The sequence below is a fragment of the Triticum dicoccoides genome, chromosome 2A (assembly GCF_002162155.2).
Source record: "Triticum dicoccoides isolate Atlit2015 ecotype Zavitan chromosome 2A, WEW_v2.0, whole genome shotgun sequence".
NCBI classification, from domain to species: domain Eukaryota; kingdom Viridiplantae; phylum Streptophyta; class Magnoliopsida; order Poales; family Poaceae; genus Triticum; species Triticum dicoccoides.
Genome location: NC_041382.1, coordinates 697968684 through 697986765, shown reverse-complemented (window position 1 = coordinate 697986765; position 18082 = coordinate 697968684). Strand labels below are relative to the sequence as shown.

The 18082-nt window shown below is 44.8% G+C and overlaps 2 protein-coding genes and 1 pseudogene across 3 annotated transcripts in view; all 3 read right to left on the bottom strand.

Moving 5' to 3' along the window:
• Positions 1–7778: 7778 nt before the first annotated feature.
• Positions 7779–7902, bottom strand: LOC119359814 (annotated as a pseudogene).
• Positions 7903–8623: 721 nt separating this feature from the next.
• Positions 8624–11870, bottom strand: LOC119356361 (UV-B-induced protein At3g17800, chloroplastic-like). The gene is made up of 3 exons (XM_037623312.1): positions 11556–11870; positions 9955–10232; positions 8624–9787 (listed from the first exon to the last, which is right to left on the bottom strand). The coding sequence occupies exons 1-3, from the start codon at positions 11646–11648 to the stop codon at positions 8983–8985; spliced, it is 1176 nt and encodes a 391-aa protein (XP_037479209.1). The 5' UTR covers positions 11649–11870; the 3' UTR covers positions 8624–8982.
• A 3171-nt stretch (positions 11871–15041) lies between these two features.
• LOC119356362 (protein AE7-like) overlaps positions 15042–18082 on the bottom strand; it is a 4064-nt gene continuing 1023 nt past the window's right edge. For both annotated transcript variants that reach the window (XM_037623313.1, XM_037623314.1), the window contains exons 2-6: positions 16818–16983; positions 16599–16704; positions 16404–16503; positions 15614–15659; positions 15042–15516 (exon numbers count right to left, since the gene is read on the bottom strand). In XM_037623313.1, the coding sequence (XP_037479210.1) occupies positions 15416–15516; positions 15614–15659; positions 16404–16503; positions 16599–16704; positions 16818–16935 (471 nt within the window). In that variant the 5' untranslated portion in view covers positions 16936–16983 and the 3' untranslated portion in view covers positions 15042–15415. The remainder of the gene's footprint in view (positions 15517–15613; positions 15660–16403; positions 16504–16598; positions 16705–16817; positions 16984–18082) is intronic.

Below are 18082 nucleotides of genomic sequence, written 5' to 3'. Positions count from 1 at the left end.
CCGGGGGGCCACATGGGCTGTAGGGGGTGCGCCTTGGCCTACATGGGCCAAGGGCACCAGCCCCTAGAGGCCCATGCGCCAAGATATAGGAAAAAGGGGAGAGTCCTAAAGGGGGAAGGCACCTCCGAGGTGCCTTGGGGAGGATGGACTCCTCCCCCCTCTTAGCCGCACCCCTTTCTTGGAGGAAGGGGCAAGGCTGCGCCTCCCCCCTCTCCCCTGCCCCTATATATAGTGGAGGGGAGGGAGGGCATCCATACCTGAGCCCTTGGCGCCTCCCTCCCTCCCGTGACACCTCCTCCTCTCCCGTAGGTGCTTGGCGAAGCCCTGCAGGATTGCCACGCTCCTCCATCACCACCACGCCGTTGTGCTGCTGCTGGATGGAGTCTTCCTCAACCTCTCCCTCTCTCCTTGCTGGATCAAGGCGTGGGAGACATCATCGAGCTGTACGTGTGTTGAACGCGGAGGTGCCATCCGTTCGGCACTAGGATCATCGGTGATCTGAATCACGACGAGTACGACTCCATCAACCCCGTTCACTTGAACGCTTCCGCTTAGCGATCTACAAGGGTATGTAGATGCACTCTCCTTTCTACTCGTTGCTGGTCTCTCCATAGATAGATCTTGGTGATACGCGTAGGAAAATTTTGAATTTCTGCTACGTTCCCCAACAGTATCTAGGGTAATTCTGCTCCAGTGGATGTTCCCTTTATTACAGAAGCACTTAGTCTCGGGTTTGGGTTCAACCTTGGGTTTCTTCACTAGAGCAGCAGCTGATTTGCCGTTTCATGAAGCATCCCTTTTTGCCCTTGCCCTTCTTGAAACTAGTGGTTTCACCAACCATCAACAATTGATGCTCTTTCTTGATTTCTACTTTTGTGGTGTCAAACATCGCGAATATCTCAAGGATCATCATATATGTCCCTGATATACTATAGTTCATCACGAAGCTCTAGCAGCTTGGTGGTAATGACTTCGGAGAAACATCACTATCTCATTTGGAAGATCAACTCCCACTTGATTCAAATGATTGTTGTACTCAGACAATCTGAGCACAAGCTGAACAATTGAGCTTTTCTCCCTTAGTTTGCAGGCTAAGAAAATCGTCAGAGGTCTTATACCTCTTGACGTGGGCACGAGCCTGAAATCCCAATTTCAGCCCTTGAAACATCTCATATGTTTCGCGACATTTCAAAACGTCTTCGGTGCCTCAACTCTAAGCCGTTTAACTGAACTATCACGTAGTTATCAAAATGTGTATGTCAGATGTTTGCAACATCCACAGAAAATGTTCGAGGTTCAGCACACTGAGCGGTGCATTAAGGACATAAGCCTTCTATGAAGCAATGAGGACAATCCTCAGTTTACGGACCTAGTCCGCATAATTGCTACTATCAACTTTCAACTAAAATTTCTCTAGGAACATATCTAAACAGTAGAACTGAAGCGCGAGCTACGACATAATTTGCGAAGACCTTTTGACTATGTTCAGGATAATTAAGTTCATCTTGTGAACTCCCACTCAGATAGACATCCCTCTAGTCATCTAAGTGATTACATGATCCGAGTCAACTAGGCCGTGTCCGATCATCACGTGAGACGGACTAGTCAACATCGGTTAACATCTTCATGTTGATCGTATCTTCTATACGACTCATGCTCGACCTTTCGGTCTCTTGTGTTCCGAGGCCATGTCTGTACATGCTAGGCTCGTCAAGTCAACCTAAGTGTTTTGCGTGTGTAAATCTGGCTTACACCCGTTGTATGTGAATGTAAGAATCTATCACACCCGATCATCACGTGGTGCTTCTAAACGACGAACTTTCGCAACGGTGCACATTAGGGGGAACACTTTCTTGAAATTTTAATGAGGGATCATCTTATTTACTACCGTCGTTCTAAGCAAATAAGATGCAAAAGCATGATAAACATCACATGCAATCAAAAGGTGACATGATATGGCCATCATCACTTTGCTCCTTTTGATCTCCATCTTCGGGGCTCCATGATCATCATCGTCACCGGCATGACACCATGATCTCCATCATCATGATCTCCATCATCGTGTCTCCATGAAGTTGCCTCGCCAACTATTACTTCTACTACTACAGCTAACGGTTAGCAATAAAGTAAAGTAATTACATGATGTTTATGTTGACACGCAGGTCATAAATAAATTAAGACAACTCCTATGGCTCCTGCCGGTTGTCATACTCATCGACATGCAAGTCGTGATTCCTATTAGAAGAACATGATCAATCTCATACATCACATATATCATTCATCACATCCTTTTGGCCATATCACATCACATAGCATACCCTGCAAAAACAAGTTAGACGTCCTCTAATTGTTGTTTGCATGTTTTACGTGGCTGCTATGGGTTTCTAGCAAGAACGTTTCTTACCTAAGCAAAAACCACAACGTGATATGCCAATTTCTATTTACCCTTCATAAGGACCCTTTTCATCGAATCCGATCCGACTAAAGTGGGAGAGACAGACACCCGCTAGCCACCTTATGCAACTAGTGCATGTCAGTCGGTGGAACCAGTCTCACGTAAGAGTACGTGTAAGGTCGGTCCGGGCCGCTTCATCCCACAATGCCACCGAATCAAGATTGAACTAGTAACGGTAAGCATATTGAACAAAATCAACGCTCACAACTACTTTGTGTTCTACTCGTGCATAAAAACTACGCATAAACCTGGCTCTGATACCACCGTTGGGGAACGTAGCAATAATTCAAAATTTTCCTACATGTCACCAAGATCAATCTATGGAGTCATCTAGCAACGAGGGAGGAGTGGATCTACATACCCTTGTAGATCGCGCGCGGAAGCGTTCAAGAGAACGGGGTTGATGGAGTCGTACTCGTCGTGATCCAAATCACCGATGATCCTAGCGCCGAACGGACGGCACCTCTGTGTTCAACACACGTACGAAGCAGCGATGTCTCCTCCTTCTTGATCCAGCAAGGGGGGAGGAGAGGTTGATGGAGATCCAGCAGCACGACGGCGTGGTGGTGGAAGTAGCGGGATTCCAACAGGGCTTCGCCAAGCGCTGCGGGAGGAGGCATATGTGTCATGGGAGGGAGAGGGAGGCGCCAGGACTTAGGTTTGGTTGCCCTCCCTTTCCCCCACTATATATAGGGCCAAGGGAGAGGGGGGGCGCAGCCTTTGGCCCTTCCTCCAAGGAAGGGTGCGGCCAGGGAGGAGTCCCTCCTCCCCAAGGCACCTCGGAGGTGCCTTCCCCCTTTAGGACTCTTCCTTTCCCCTTTCTCTTGGCGCATGGGCCTCTTGGGGCTGGTGCCCTTGGCCCATATAGGTCAAGGTGCACCCCCTACAGCCCATGTGGCCCCCCGGGGCAGGTGGCCCCACCCAGTGGACCCCCGGGACCCTTCGGTGGTCCCGGTACAATACCGATGACCCCGAAACTTGTCCCGATGGCCGAAATAGCACTTCCTATATATAAATCTTTACCTTCGGACCATTCCGGAACTCCTCGTGACGTCCGGGATCTCATCCGGGACTCCGAACAACTTTCGGGTTACCGCATACTAATATCTCTATAACCCTAGCATCACTGAACCTTAAGTGTGTAGACCCTACGGGTTCGGGAGACATGCAGACATGACCGAGATGACTCTCCGGTCAATAACCAACAGCGGGATCTGGATACCCATGTTGGCTCCCACATGTTCCACGATGATTTCATCGGATGAACCACGATGTCAAGGACTTAATCAATCCCGTATACAATTCCCTTTGTCTAGCGGTACAATACTTGCCTGAGATTCGATCGTCTGTATCCCGATACCTTGTTCAATCTCGTTACCGGCAAGTCTCTTTACTCGTTCCGTAACACATCATCCCGTGATCAACTCCTTGATCACATTGTGCACATTATGATGATGTCCTACCGAGTGGGCCCAGAGATACCTCTCCGTTTACATGGAGTGACAAATCCCAGTCTCGATTCGTGCCAACCCAACAGACACTTTCGGAGATACCTGTAGTGTACCTTTATAGCCACCCAGTTACGTTGTGACGTTTGGCACACCCAAAGCACTCCTACGGTATCCGGGAGTTGCACAATCTCATGGTCTAAGGAAATGATACTTGACATTAGAAAAGCTTTAGCATACAAACTACATGATCTTGTGCTAGGCTTAGGATTGGGTCTTGTCCATCACATCATTCTCCTAATGATGTGATCCCGTTATCAATGACATCCAATGTCCATGGTCAGGAAACCGTAACCATCTATTGATCAACGAGCAGTCAACTAGAGGCTTACTAGGGACATGGTGTTGTCTATGTATCCACACATGTATCTGAGTTTCCTATCAATACAATTCTAGCATGGATAATAAACGATTATCACGAACAAGGAAATATAATAATAATTAATTTATTATTGCCTCTAGGGCATATTTCCAACACCTACGCCTTGATCCAGCAAGGGGAGAAGGAGAGGGTGGGGAAGACTCCATCCAGCAGCAGCACGACGGCGTGGTGGTGGTGGAGGGGCGTGGTACTCCAGCAGGGCTTCACCAAGCACCGCAAGAGACGAGGAGGGAGAGGGGTAGGGCTGCGCCAAGAAGGAGATGTTCTCTTGTCTATGGCAGCCCAAAACCTCAAGTATATATAGGGGGAGGGGAGGGGCTGCGCCCCCACCTAGGTTTCCACCCCTAGGGGTGGCGGCCAGCCCTAGATCCCATCTAGGGGCGGCCAAGGGGGGAGAGAGGGGGGGCGCACCACTAGGTGGGCCTTAGGCCCATCTGAGCCTAGGGTTTCCCCTTTTTCCATTCTCTCTTCGCCTTGGGCCCTGGTGGGGGGCGCACCAGCCCACCTGGGGCAGGTCCCCTCTCACTCTTGGCCCATGCAGCCCTCCGAGGGTAGTGGCCCCACTTGGTGGACCACCGGGACCCTCCCGGTGGTCCCGGTACATTACGGATAAAACCCGAAACTTTTCCGGCGACCAAAACAGGACTTCCCATATATAAATCTTTACCTCCGGACCATTCCGGAACTCCTTGTGACGTCCGGGATCTCATCCGGGACTCCGAACAACATTCGGTAACCACGTATATCTATTCCCTATAACCCTAGCGTCATCGAACCTTAAGTGTGTAGACCCTACGGGTTCGGGAACCATGCAGACATGACCGAGACAACTCTCCGGCCAATAACCAACAGCGGGATCTGGATACCCATGTTGGCTCCCACATGTTCCACGATGATCTCATCGGATGAACCACGATGTCAAGGATTCAATCAATCCCGTATACAATTCCCTTTGTCTAGCGGTACGATACTTGCCCGAGATTCGATCGTCGGTATCTCAATACCTTGTTCAATCTCGTTACCGGCAAGTCTCTTTACTCATTCCGTAACACATCATCCCATGATCAACTCCTTGGTCACATTGTGCACATTATGATGATGTCCTACCGAGTGGGCCCAGAGATACCTCTCCGTTACACGGAGTGACAAATCCCAGTCTCGATTCGTGCCAACCCAATAGACACTTTCGGAGATACCTGTAGTGTACCTTTATAGCCACCCAGTTACGTTGTGACGTTTGGCACACCCAAAGCATTCCTACGGTATCCGGGAGTTGCACAGTCTCATGGTCTAAGGAAATGATACTTGACATTAGAAAAGCTTTAGCATTCGAACTACACGATCTTTGTGCTAGGCTTAGGATTGGGTCTTGTCCATCACATCATTCTCCTAATGATGTGATCCCATTATCAACGACATCCAATGTCCATGGTCAGGAAACCGTAACCATCTATTGATCAACGAGCTAGTCAACTAGAGGCTTACTAGGGACATTGTGTTGTCTATGTATCCACACATGTATCTGAGTTTCCTATCAATACAATTCTAGCATGGATAATAAACGATTATCATGAACAAGGAAATATAATAATAACCAATTTATTATTGCCTCTAGGGCATATTTCCAACAGGAAATATAATAATAACCAATTTATTATTGCCTCTAGGGCATATTTCCAACACGAGGCCCATGTACCCTTTTGCCCCCGAGACTATATATACTCTTCTCCTACATACGTTATAGGGTTAGCAAAGTAGTAGCTCATTTGAGAAGCTTTGCTCTTCACTTGATCCCTTCTCCATCGGAGTTCACGACCTCTATGGAGAAGATCCCCAAAGTGGATTCAAGACACCTCACGGGAAGACCCCCCTCAAGAATTTCTCACGGAGAAGAACTTGCTACTTGTATCGTCCCTTGTAGATCGTGGATCGTGTATCTCTTTGTGTTTCAAGGATCTAGCACATGTGTAATCGAATCTTGTTGGTTTGAGTGATTTCTCCCGTGTTTTCCCCTTTGTGTTCCTCGTGTTCCTCGCGGGATTTGCTCCAATCGTGAAAGATCGGGCATCTAGGGTTCTACCCTACATCAAGTTGTTAATGTGAATAACAAAAACTCTGTTATAGCCATTTTTGTGCATTCAATGTACTCTACGGATAAAGGAATACATAAACTTGAACATAATAAATTGAGAAATTGAAAGATTTCGTTGAAACTGTTTGTTTGAAAATTTTCCGAAAAGCTAATTATAGGTTCTTCTCTTTGTCAGAACAATAAGGCCATTATACTTATTACTAAACTTGTTGAAGAGATTAAATAGAACCAAGGTCTATCTTTTTTACCAGAGCTTAAATCGATCATCAAAAGAAGGATTAGGCCAAAATTAGGATACATTGTGAGGAAATGAAACTTCCATTGAAGAGAAGCAAATGAAACATTTTCATAAAAAATATAGAATCGAGAATGAATATTTCATTATGTACATGCCAGATCATGAATTATTAACCGCATCCAATCTCCGAAAAGTCCCGATTGTTTTGATTTTTGAAATGGTATATTAACGGAATCCCCTAGTTGATCATGATCTTTGTTTTCTCTTTCTTTTTATTTTTATTTGTTTCGAGAAAGATATCGTCTGATTCTCCTTCTATTGATTCTTTCCGATCAAGATGTACGGATCCATGTGTCTACATACATAGATTTTATTCATGGATTAATACAAACGTGCAAGAGTTCTATTTGCCTCTACCATTCTATGAGTCGCTTCCTTTTTTCGTATGGCACTCTCACTCCCTTTGGCAGCATCTACTAATCCGGAACTTAATTTAACGGTCATATTTTAACCCTGGATGCTTTTGGGATGCTTCTAATAACCAACGAATGGCAAGCGCTCTTCCTTGTTTAGATCATACTATTTCGATCGGAACGCATTCCCTGCTACCACAGATCGTGACGTCCACTCTCCCACTCGGAGAGATGGCACTAAGACAAATTTTAGACCTAAAGATTTAGATCGACTTGATTTTTAGTTTTTTACTAAATATTTATAGTTTGAATTAGTAGGGGGCATGCGAACACGTACCCCTGGTACCACAAATTATGACGTCCACTCTGTCCGTCCTAAATTCGGCATATCTCATAGTAGGGGTCCTAAGCTAGGTGTCTTGAAGCGATGGTAACATGGACACAAGATTTTACCCAGGTTCGGGCTCTCTTGAAGAGATAATACCCTACGTCATGCTTTTGATTGTATTCATATGGAGAATAGTACAGAGTACATGTATCTATCACGAGGTTGTTCTTTTTTTTGATAAACTTCTTCTCCTTTATTGACTAATCACCAAGTCGTGTGGAATATTCCTCGTATATCTCATGGGTTGCCTAAAGTGGCCCATTAATGAACCGTCATGGGTCCTCGACCCGATCCACCTAGTTGGACACCGTCAAACTCTCCCACAAAGGGAGATGGTAAACCGATGCTCCTCCAAAGTGCAATGGAGGACACTAGTTTAGGCCATGGGTCTTCTTAATCACCCATAGACCCCGACCAGGTAAGTGGTTAACTAGGCACTCCTCCATTCCGATTTATACCCTGAGGCTTCCTTTCGTCTCATCTGGACAGGCGATGTGGTACTATGTACCTACCATCTTTACGCTAAATGTTTTTTTAGCAAAATCTATCAGCTAAATGTTGATTACGGTTGAGCGAGATCCTAGGCCCGTTGCTGGGTTGCTAATTTAAAGGCGAGCTGTCCAAACCTCCTTTTTTAAACCGATGGACCTTTTTTTGAAATCGGTGAACTTTTTTATGTTTGTGAACTTTTTCAAAAATCGATGAACTTATGTCAATTTTTTTATTTGTTTTTCAAAATGGATGAACTTTTTTACAAAACAGATAAAAAATTTCAAATGGATGAACTATTTTTAAAATCCGTAAACCTTTCTAAATTTTATAAAAAAATTCATAAGTATTAAAAAACCGTACGGTTATTTTGTACAAGATCAACAATACAAAAAACAGCCGCGGCCCACTTGGGCGTGCCTGAGCGAACAAAGTGACTGCATGAGCGGTCAAGCGACCAGCAGCGCTTGTTGGGCCCGCCCATGACAGCGGCTACGTGAGCGCCAGGTTCCTAAACGGGCGCCTGAAGCGACGATTAGGATGTCCCGTTCATAAGCTATCGCCAGGGAGAAGTTGGGAATGAAGGTGCACAGAAAGCTGGAGAGAAAGACGCAAAAACTAAAAAAGGCTTTTTTACTAGCAGTATATACAACTGTTGTAAAGAGAATAATACTACTCCCTCTGATCTATATTATTTGTCTTACATTTGTCTGGATACGGATGTAATATGGATAGGAGGGGCATATCTAAAACAAGTAATTTGGGACGGAGGAGTATATCATAAGAAGAAACATTTTCCATTCCTCTGTTAAATTACAATCTGATCTGTGACTGTGAGGGGCCATGGAGCCATCAGCCATGGACAGTGACGGTTTGATTCGTGCCCCTTGGCTGCTGCTGATAGAGAGCAAACAAGAGCAAGAGCATCAGCTACACTGAAAAGGCATACCAGAGATGGACTGGATCCTACCCTATCAAATGCACAGAAACCCATTTCCAGATTAACAAAACGCACAATCAACTGTTAACAAAATGGTATTTGGATTCTACATGGCTCTCAGCCTCCCACAAAAAGGCCCCGAAACCAGCCGCCTCCAGGACAAGGTGCGTGAGCTCTGTAAACGTAAGCGTCACAGTTTTACCATCTTTAGCGTTAACAGAGCCATCATCCAGCACTTTGATATCCGGCCGACCAAACAGAGCCTGCGTTTGCTTCTCTATCAGCGAGACCGATTCCTTGGACCTGATGGTAGCGTACCGTTGCAACGTATCGGCGTCCAGCCGCGAGACGTAGGACCTCAGCTTGTTTGGGTTTGTTTCCTCGTCCTCCTCCACATCAACCATCTCCCCATCAGGCGTCATCCGTACCAGGGACTCCATGTCCATGAATGGATTAGGCTTAATGTCTCTCTCCGTAAATAGTTTTTCGTTGAGGCTTGGTGGGAGCGTCTTCATGGTTTTCTCGAGTTGGAATCGCTCGTCCACCCTCTTGAGGAAGTAACCATACATGATGGATGCTGCGTAGAGCTTCCCGAGATTTAAGTTGCTGATCTCAACAACGGTATCTAGTGGCGCTGCTGCCTGCTCCCCCATGATAAGGTTGAGATGGTTCTGTATCATCTCAAGAGCGTCTTGAGAGTGTATGTTTTGCAGCTTATACTCCTGGTTAGGCAACGAGGAGACGTCGCCTACAGGGCCACCTGATGATGATAATGCAGGTGTCATTTGTACGTCATTTTCCATGAACTTGAACAAAATCCAGCAGTAGATGATCTCTTCCAGGGTATTCTGTCTTTCCTTCTCTTTGACTTCTGCAATTCGCCTGTAGTTCAATTAGCATAACTCGTTAACTGATGCATTATTAATTGATATGAGTCAAACAGAATATCTAGTGTCTTCTCCTTTCTATAACATTTACATAGCAGATATGACACGAGACTATCTGTTGCTGATGTGCGGAAAACAATTCCTATAATTATTGATACTTACTTGTAAAGGAGGTCCTCGGGAACTTTTGCAGCCTTTTCCTTTGGGGCAATTTTCTCTGCTGTCAGGTTTTCAAGTTGTTGATCAACTGTTACAGGGATTAGGTGAGGCTGCGATTGCAGCATCTGCGCCAGAAGTTGACCACTTGGGGTTTCGAATTTAACTGGAGCGAGTTGTGTCTCGCCATCACCAGAATCCATCTTTGCTTTAACCTTTAAGCTCCTTGCTTGGTAATGATTGATTTGGAATCCAGCTTTAGAACGAGTGGTGCAAGGAAAGCCCTGTGAAACAAAGCAACATCATCCAGTTGACCCAAAAAAGCAATTGAAACTTGAACGGGGAGATATGCAACTCCAATATAATATCATGGTATTTCCCATTCAGCTAAGGAATTACTTCCTCTTTAAAATAATATAGGACGTTTTAGAGACTTGACATTGAAATGCAAATGCAGCACGGGTAAAATAAAGATATTAACTGAAAATACACGAGTTGAGCAGAACAGTTTGAGCAAGAGATAAGACAAAATTCGATAATCATCAGTCACCACGCAACGCGAAATAAAAATTTCAGATCACTTAAGTGTTGGGCACAATCAACCCTTAGCAAAAGTATCAGAAGTGAGCAGTTGAGCATAACAGGAGCATCAGAATACTTGTCGAAACCAGGTGCATAGAGTATAGATAATGTGAAATGATAGAAACTCTTGTAAATAAATAAATGAAAAGAGTTAATGTTACGTTCATAGGCATCATGAACAATTTAAAAAACTAGGGCACATCTAGATGTGCTCTAGTTATTGCACATCTAAGTGAGTGAATCAAGCATAAAGAGAAAAAGAAAAAAAGGAAAAAATATATTCACACGAATCTCAATGTAAGATCAATGACATATGACTTAGATGTGCAATACTTATGGCACATCTAGATGTGCTTTAGCAAAACTGTTTAAAAAAATGCAATACATCATATCGAATGCTATGGCACTCTAGGCAGGCGGCTACTGCCTCCGTTCATAAATATAAGATGTTCTAACCTTTTCCTAAATCGGATGTATATAAGCATGTTTTAGTGTGTTTGTTCACTCTTTTCGGTCCGTATGTAGTCCATATTGAAATATCCAAACTAACTTATGTTTGTGAACGGAGGGAGCACATAACAATTCCGTGAGCTTTTTCAAGAACAAAAGCAAAATTCAGGCATGCTTCTTGTTCAGGGTTTCACCACGTACTGGTGCCATTTCCGCTGGATAAAGTCTGAATTCAAGATGAAGATTAACTAAACTAACACGCATGCTTGCCCAAACACGCCGACAGCTAAACGCCACAGCTATTGTGCATGAGCAAGCGCGTGAGGCAAGTCGTTACGCGCCCTGAAACCGGACGCCACACACTTCCGACAGCACACAAACCTCGGCGCGGCGCGGCGCTGCTCAGATGCGCGGTTACAGTTCACAGAAGCAAGGCAAATGCACGCAGAGGTGCAGGGACAACCGGTCGAGCATCAGGCCATCCGGCAACCACGAGTTGGATCCCACTTGAGTGCCTGGGAATAGGAAACGGGCGACGGGGGCGCCGTCGGGAGGCGGGCGAGGAGGAGGCGTACCTTGCGGAGGCGCCCGTAGCGCGGCCTGGCGAGGGGGGAGCATGAGGGGGACGGGGAGGCGAGGAGCAGCGCCGCGTCGGCCCACGCCGACATGGTGGCGCGCGCGGAGAGGGGCGGGCGACGAAGGGGAGGGAAGAGGGATTCCGTCCGCTGTTTGGGCTCCGGAGATTTTGTTGGCAGGTTGCAGCGGAGTGAGACCGAGACGGGGCGGGGCAGTGGAGAGGAGACTGGAGATGGAGAGCACGGCGCTGATCTTTTTCTATCTGGAGCGGAGTGCGCAGCTCTTCCTTCCCTTTTCCTCCACTCCAAGCGAAACCAAGCGGGCGGGGGCGGCTGCCGTGAGCGTGCGGGACTGTTCGTAACTTTGTACGCCACACAAGTCTGGTTTTTAGGCATGGGCCACGCGTGGGCTCACGACTGGGCTAGCAGTGAAGCTTCCTTCAACGGAAGCAGCATGACAAAAAAGGATGAAGACCAACACAAAGATCTACCACTAAAAGCAAAAAAAAAAAAAAACACAAAGATCTACCGCTCAAACAAAATGGTCGTGCTACGTGCCGGCCGCCGCCCGTCTACGAGCTGTCCGATCTGACACAACTCCCGGTCAAGCGTCGCCGTACTTTTGCGACAGAAGCCGTGTTGTGAGAACCCTTTTTGCAACACATATCTCGTTGTAGAAAATTTTGTACTAACAAAGATTGTGTTGCAGAGGCCTTGTTGTGGAATATTTTTTAGATTTTTTTCAACCGAGCTCTTGTTGTAGAGTACTTTTAAAATTATTTTTTTGCAACCGAACTCTTGTTATAAAAAATTTTTGGCAACAAATGTCTTGTTGTTGCAGAAAGTCACTACGTTGCATTGCTTGAGGTCATGGCCTCGCGCCGGAGCTTCTCTGGTTGAGGAAGGGAGAAGGGGTGTTTGCGTATGCGATGAAGGTGATGGTGTAGGCGATGCAACATGGGGGCCAAACGTCATAGTTGGGCGACGGCCCGAAGCGGAGCTCTGGCGTGCGCGCTCGAGCGGCCATGGGCACTGGTTGTGGACACAGAAAGACAGGGAAAGAAGACCTCGTCGACGTGTGATGGCCCATAAGTATAGGGGATCAATCGTAGCCCTTTCGATAAGTAAGAGTGTCGAACCTAACGAGGAGCAGAAGAAAATGACAAGTTGTTTTCAGCAAGATATTCTCTACAAACACTGAAATTATAAGTAACGAGTAGTTTGATAGCAAGATAATTTGTAAGGAGCTAGTAACGATAATAGTAACAAAAGTGTAGCAAGGTAGGCCAATCCTTTTGAGGCAAAGGACACGTCAAAACGGCCTTTTATGATAAGCAAAGTGTTCTTGAGGGTACACGTGAATTTCATCTAGTGACTTTCATCATGTTGGTTTGATTTGTGTCCGCTACTTTAATAATTTGATATGTGGGTGGATCAGTGCTTAGGTGTTGTTCTTACTTGAACAAACCTCCTACTTATGATTAACCCCCTCGCAAGCATTCGCAATTACGGGAAAAGTATTAAGAATAAATTCTAATCATAGCATTAAACTTTTGGATCCAATCGGTCTCTTACGGAATATCGCATAAATTAGGGTTTAAGCTTATGTCACTCTCGCAACCCATCATCTAATAACTACTCCACAATGCATTCCCTTAGGCCCAAATATGTTGAAGTGTCATGTAGTCGACGTTCACATGATACCACTAAGGAAATCACAACATACATACCATCAGAATATCGAACACATATAAAATTCACATAATTACTTGCAACAAGATTTCTCCTGTGACCTCAAGAACAAAAGTAACTACTCACAAATGATAATCATGCTCAAGATCAGGGGGGTATTAAATAGCATATTGGATCTGAAGATATAATCTTCCACCAAATAAACCATATAGTAATCAACTACAAGATGTAATCAACACTACTAGTCACCCACAAGTACCAATCTATAGTTTCGGTATAAAAATTGAACACGAGAGATGAACTAGGGTTTGAGAGAATATAGTGTTGTTGAAGATTTGATGGAGATTGCCCTCTCCAAGATGGGAGAGTTGTTGGTGATGATGATGACGATGATTTCCCCCTCCGGAAGAGAGTTTCCCCCAGCGAAATCGCTCTGCCGAAGGGCAAAATTGCTCATGCTCAAGTTCCGCCTCGAGACGCGGCGCTTCGTCCCGAAAGTCCTTCTCTTATTTTTCTAGGTCAAAATGACTTATATACCATAAGATGGGCACCAGAGGTGGGCTGGGCTGAACACAACCCACCAGGGCGCGCCTGGGGTCTTGTGCTCACCAGGTGGCCCCCCTCCGATAGTTATTTTCCTCCTGAAGTTTCAGCTCATTTGGAGTTGTGCAAAATAGGTAGCCTGGCGTAGCTTTTTCAGGTCTAGATTTCCAGCTGCCGAAATTCTCCCTCTTTGTATGTACCTTGCAAATTATGAGAGAAAATGCATTAGAATTACTCCAAAAAGCATTATTATGTATAAAAATATTATAAATAACAGTAGATAAACATGATGCAAAATGGATGTTTCAACGTGTTTATGGGCGGCCTCGTCGGTGTTCTACCGACGACGAAGGTCGGAGTACGCATGGAGGCATTGGCTTCACGAGGAGCTCGGGAGAGCACGGGAGGTGACTGCTCACAGGGGGATCCAAATCCAGATCCCGCACCACATCACTTATTGCTGTGGGGAAGATTGCAACTATACCTGGCCATCTGTCGGGCCGGGCCTACCAAAGCCCGATGCAAAAAACCCAGGCCCGAACCCGACCCAGCCCAGCCGTCGAGCCTAAAAATCAAGACCGAGCCCAGCCCATAGCGCTAAAAGCCTGTTGGGCCTTGGGCCGGGCCTCTTCGTTAACTCATGAATATGACAGGGGCCGGCCCAGCCTTGGGCTTGAAATCTAAGCCCGAGCCCGACCCATGGACACGGTCGGCCCGGGTCGGGTCGGACCGACCGGGCCGGGCTGCCCATGGCCAGGTTTAATTGTAACAAAGGCTCAATTGCAAAATCTAAACTAGGTAGTACGTTGCCCCCTGAGTCATATCATATGACTAAAATCAGATACGACGGCCATGAATCATTTCCCCAAAAAAACCAACACAGATCTTTATAAAATCTAAAAAATAGAAAATCATTCTCTGCAAATATGATTGTGAAATAATGACCGAGGAAAAGAGTTACTGGACAGACAGCACGCGTCACCACACCTCCCTCAGCAGTGGTGCTCTTTTCTTTCTCTCCTCAGAGGATGAATTTTCTGACGAACCGCAAATCTGCCACGATAAACTAGCTAGATATGTAATACTCCTACTTGGTTTTATGTTCCACCGGATTGTATTTGTGACATTGTCGTGGCTGAGGCCACTTAGATAATACGTACGTACAAGGCAGCGAGGTTGAATCTAAAAAAAAAGCAGTGACGCTCTTTTATTTTATTCAGCAACTGAAGCATGACTAAAAAGGATAGAACATGAGGTTAAAAAAAGGATAAACATAGACCCTTCTCCGTAAACATGACAAAATTTTACAGCACGGACCACCACACTACATCCCTCGATGTACAATCAGCACCGTACAAAAACATAGCAGCACCCAGTTCCTCCAAGAAAAAAATAGCAGCACTCGACGACCTACATACTGGCACTACGATACGAGAGCTTAAGCGGCAGCAACGTTCTCAGAGAGGCGCAGGGCCTCAGAATTCATGCACACGTCCTGCGCCACCTAATTAAAGAATTCTTCTCAAACATCAATCAAAGTAATAATATGCTGAGTGGCATAGCATATGTAATCTCCTGTAGTCTGGGAATGTATCCACGCACTGGTTTCCAGTCCTACTCAGGTCTCAGCCGAGCGTCGGTGACAGGCACTCCTCCACTATGTCCAGCAGGTTTGAATTCTCCAGCGCGGCCGCGACGCGTTCTTTGTCACTCAGTTGCTTGTTCACTGGGAAAGAAGGGGGAAAAAACATACTGATATATTGTTCCGGGCAAAATAGTGTGGTAACTGTAAGGTATAAAAATGTATATCGTAGAACACATACCGGCAGCTTCAGTTGCATGTGATCCAGGCGTCAACCGTATGTCCACCTACATGGGTCAGAAATCAATACAATGTCTGATTGTTTTGAAGAAACTATGGGCAGTAATAGCTAATAAGCAGCAGAAAAGTATCAATTTCCCCGCACTGTCATTGACAGGAGCAAAATCCACCCTACCTAATTAGTCCTCAATAAATTTGCTTATGAAATACTTGGCATATATGTTAATGAATTACCATTGTTTCTAACCATTAATGATGCATTTACACCACACGTATCTGAAATTAGAAACTGCACTTATTGTGCCTCCAGAGTGTGTTTGCGGTATCTGAATTTTGAAGTAAAAACTTGTTCCATAATGGCAGTAGCAAGTTAAGGGCCAGTTCTTTTCGGGCTTATGTATGGCTGTGGAAATAAGCTGCCCCAAAATAAAACTTTAGGTTGGGTTTCTAGAAAAAAAATTAGGTTCTAGAATAAGCTGGGGAGGGGGTAGACAGCCAGCCATAAGCCCCAAAAGAACTGGCCCTAAGTGGTCTGACACAGATGGCTCATCTAGCTCAGTGTTTTAAGACTTCCTAAATTATAATAAATACACTGACATGTTAATTAAAATACCATGGCTTCAGCAACATATTAAGGCAGCTCGTTATTTTCTTCTCTTCTTTTCTTTTTAAGCAGTTCACAATTGAACTGATTGTTACTTTCTTCTCTTCTTTTCTCTTTTAAGCAGTTTACGATTAGTTGTGGAACTATAATAGCAGGAGTTCCTTTTTACCGCACACCAACAGCATACCTTGTAACGAGGTGGAAGACTCCGCATGAGCTTCACACGTAAGCAAAGGCCAATGATAGTGGCCATACTGCAATGCTCCACTGTTGGGGTGAAAGTAACCCTGAAACCAAAGCGACCAGGAATCCTCACGATTTAATTTCATTATGATTCCTGAATTGTAGCAGCCAAAGTTCCAATAGACAGATGCCAACTTACCTGACATGACTAAGTTCATCATTGATTTCGACTGAGTCTTCATTTACCACATTAAGGTCTTCCAATGAGTATGGATGTTCTGGGTCCTTTATGTCTCTAATATGATGTAAGAATGTTAAGGAGTACAAGGTAATTATGCTAACACGGTACCAGACAATAAAGTATAGCAAGAAAGCAAGCTACTAGATCCATATATAAAGGAAAAACAATAGAGGATATCAAATATTTCAAGCTGGTCTATGGCCTCTGGTGCATTTTCATCTATGTTTTCTGGTGCCTGCCGGATGCGCCTCTCCCTTTTCTCATGAATCACAGGGTTAGCATTTATCAACTCCATTACTATTTTCCCTCTGCAATGCTCTGATTGGAGAAGTCAGACAAACTCCTGCAAGTCAAAAGCATGAAAACTGTATCAACGGCATTATTAAATCCTTATTATGTCTTCACATTGCCCATCCTTTTGACAGTCAATTGCGAAATCACCCTATATGGCGGCAAACGCAAGATAAATTTATTGGAGCGTAAACCGGTACACGAAAAGATGGAAATATCCTCCTCCAGGAACATTGCTTCTCTGTGTTCTATGTTCTCTCTTCTATCCCTCTTAGGGTCTGTTTGGTTGACTGTAGATTCTGAAAAACCTGCTGTGAGCTGTGAGAAGGCTGATGTGTGCTCAGAACTATGGGACAGTTGAAAGTTGTTTGGTTGAGACAACTGTGAAACTATAGATTTGGTAGGAGTTGGCTGTAATGCCCCTGGACGCTGAAAGACTGTTTGTATGTTAATTGACCGTAAAGCAACAATATGTACACTGATTCACATTTCAATGGTCATATTGAAAGGGAAAAAAATGACAATATCGACAAGTTTTTTGAACTTCTTTTTAATATTGCATATGTATAGCTAATACAAATAGAAACTTATGCCATATATTATTACAAGACCACACAAAATACATGGTTCACATGATTATGTTCTCCGTCAACATAGCTAACCTATCGTCCTCTTGCACAACAAGAATCAGCTATCCTACCAGAAATATTTTTCCAGACTTTCCTATTGAAATAACCTAAGGGCCTGTTCCCATCAGTAACCTCTAATTTGCAAATATCAACGAATTTCTTCACATGTACATCATCCCAAACCACCATGTCGACCAGTACTTCAAGCAAGCAAAATTCTATCCGGTATGAAGCACAATTTAAATATCTACCATGCTACAATCTAGAACATCACCATTCACATCTACAAAGTACAAGAAAATAGAAGAAAATTCCATACTAGCATTTTCACAAATACCTAGCAAGCGAACTCCATTGCAAGGAAATACGGCTATGCAATCAATAGTGTATGGTCACAATGTTCAGTCCATAGCATTCATCAACTTCCATGCATAGCAACTACACAATGTCGACCACGCAAAAAAATCAGAAAAAAAATGAAGAAAAAGGAATAGAGCAATGGTACAGGAGGGGAGGGATGGA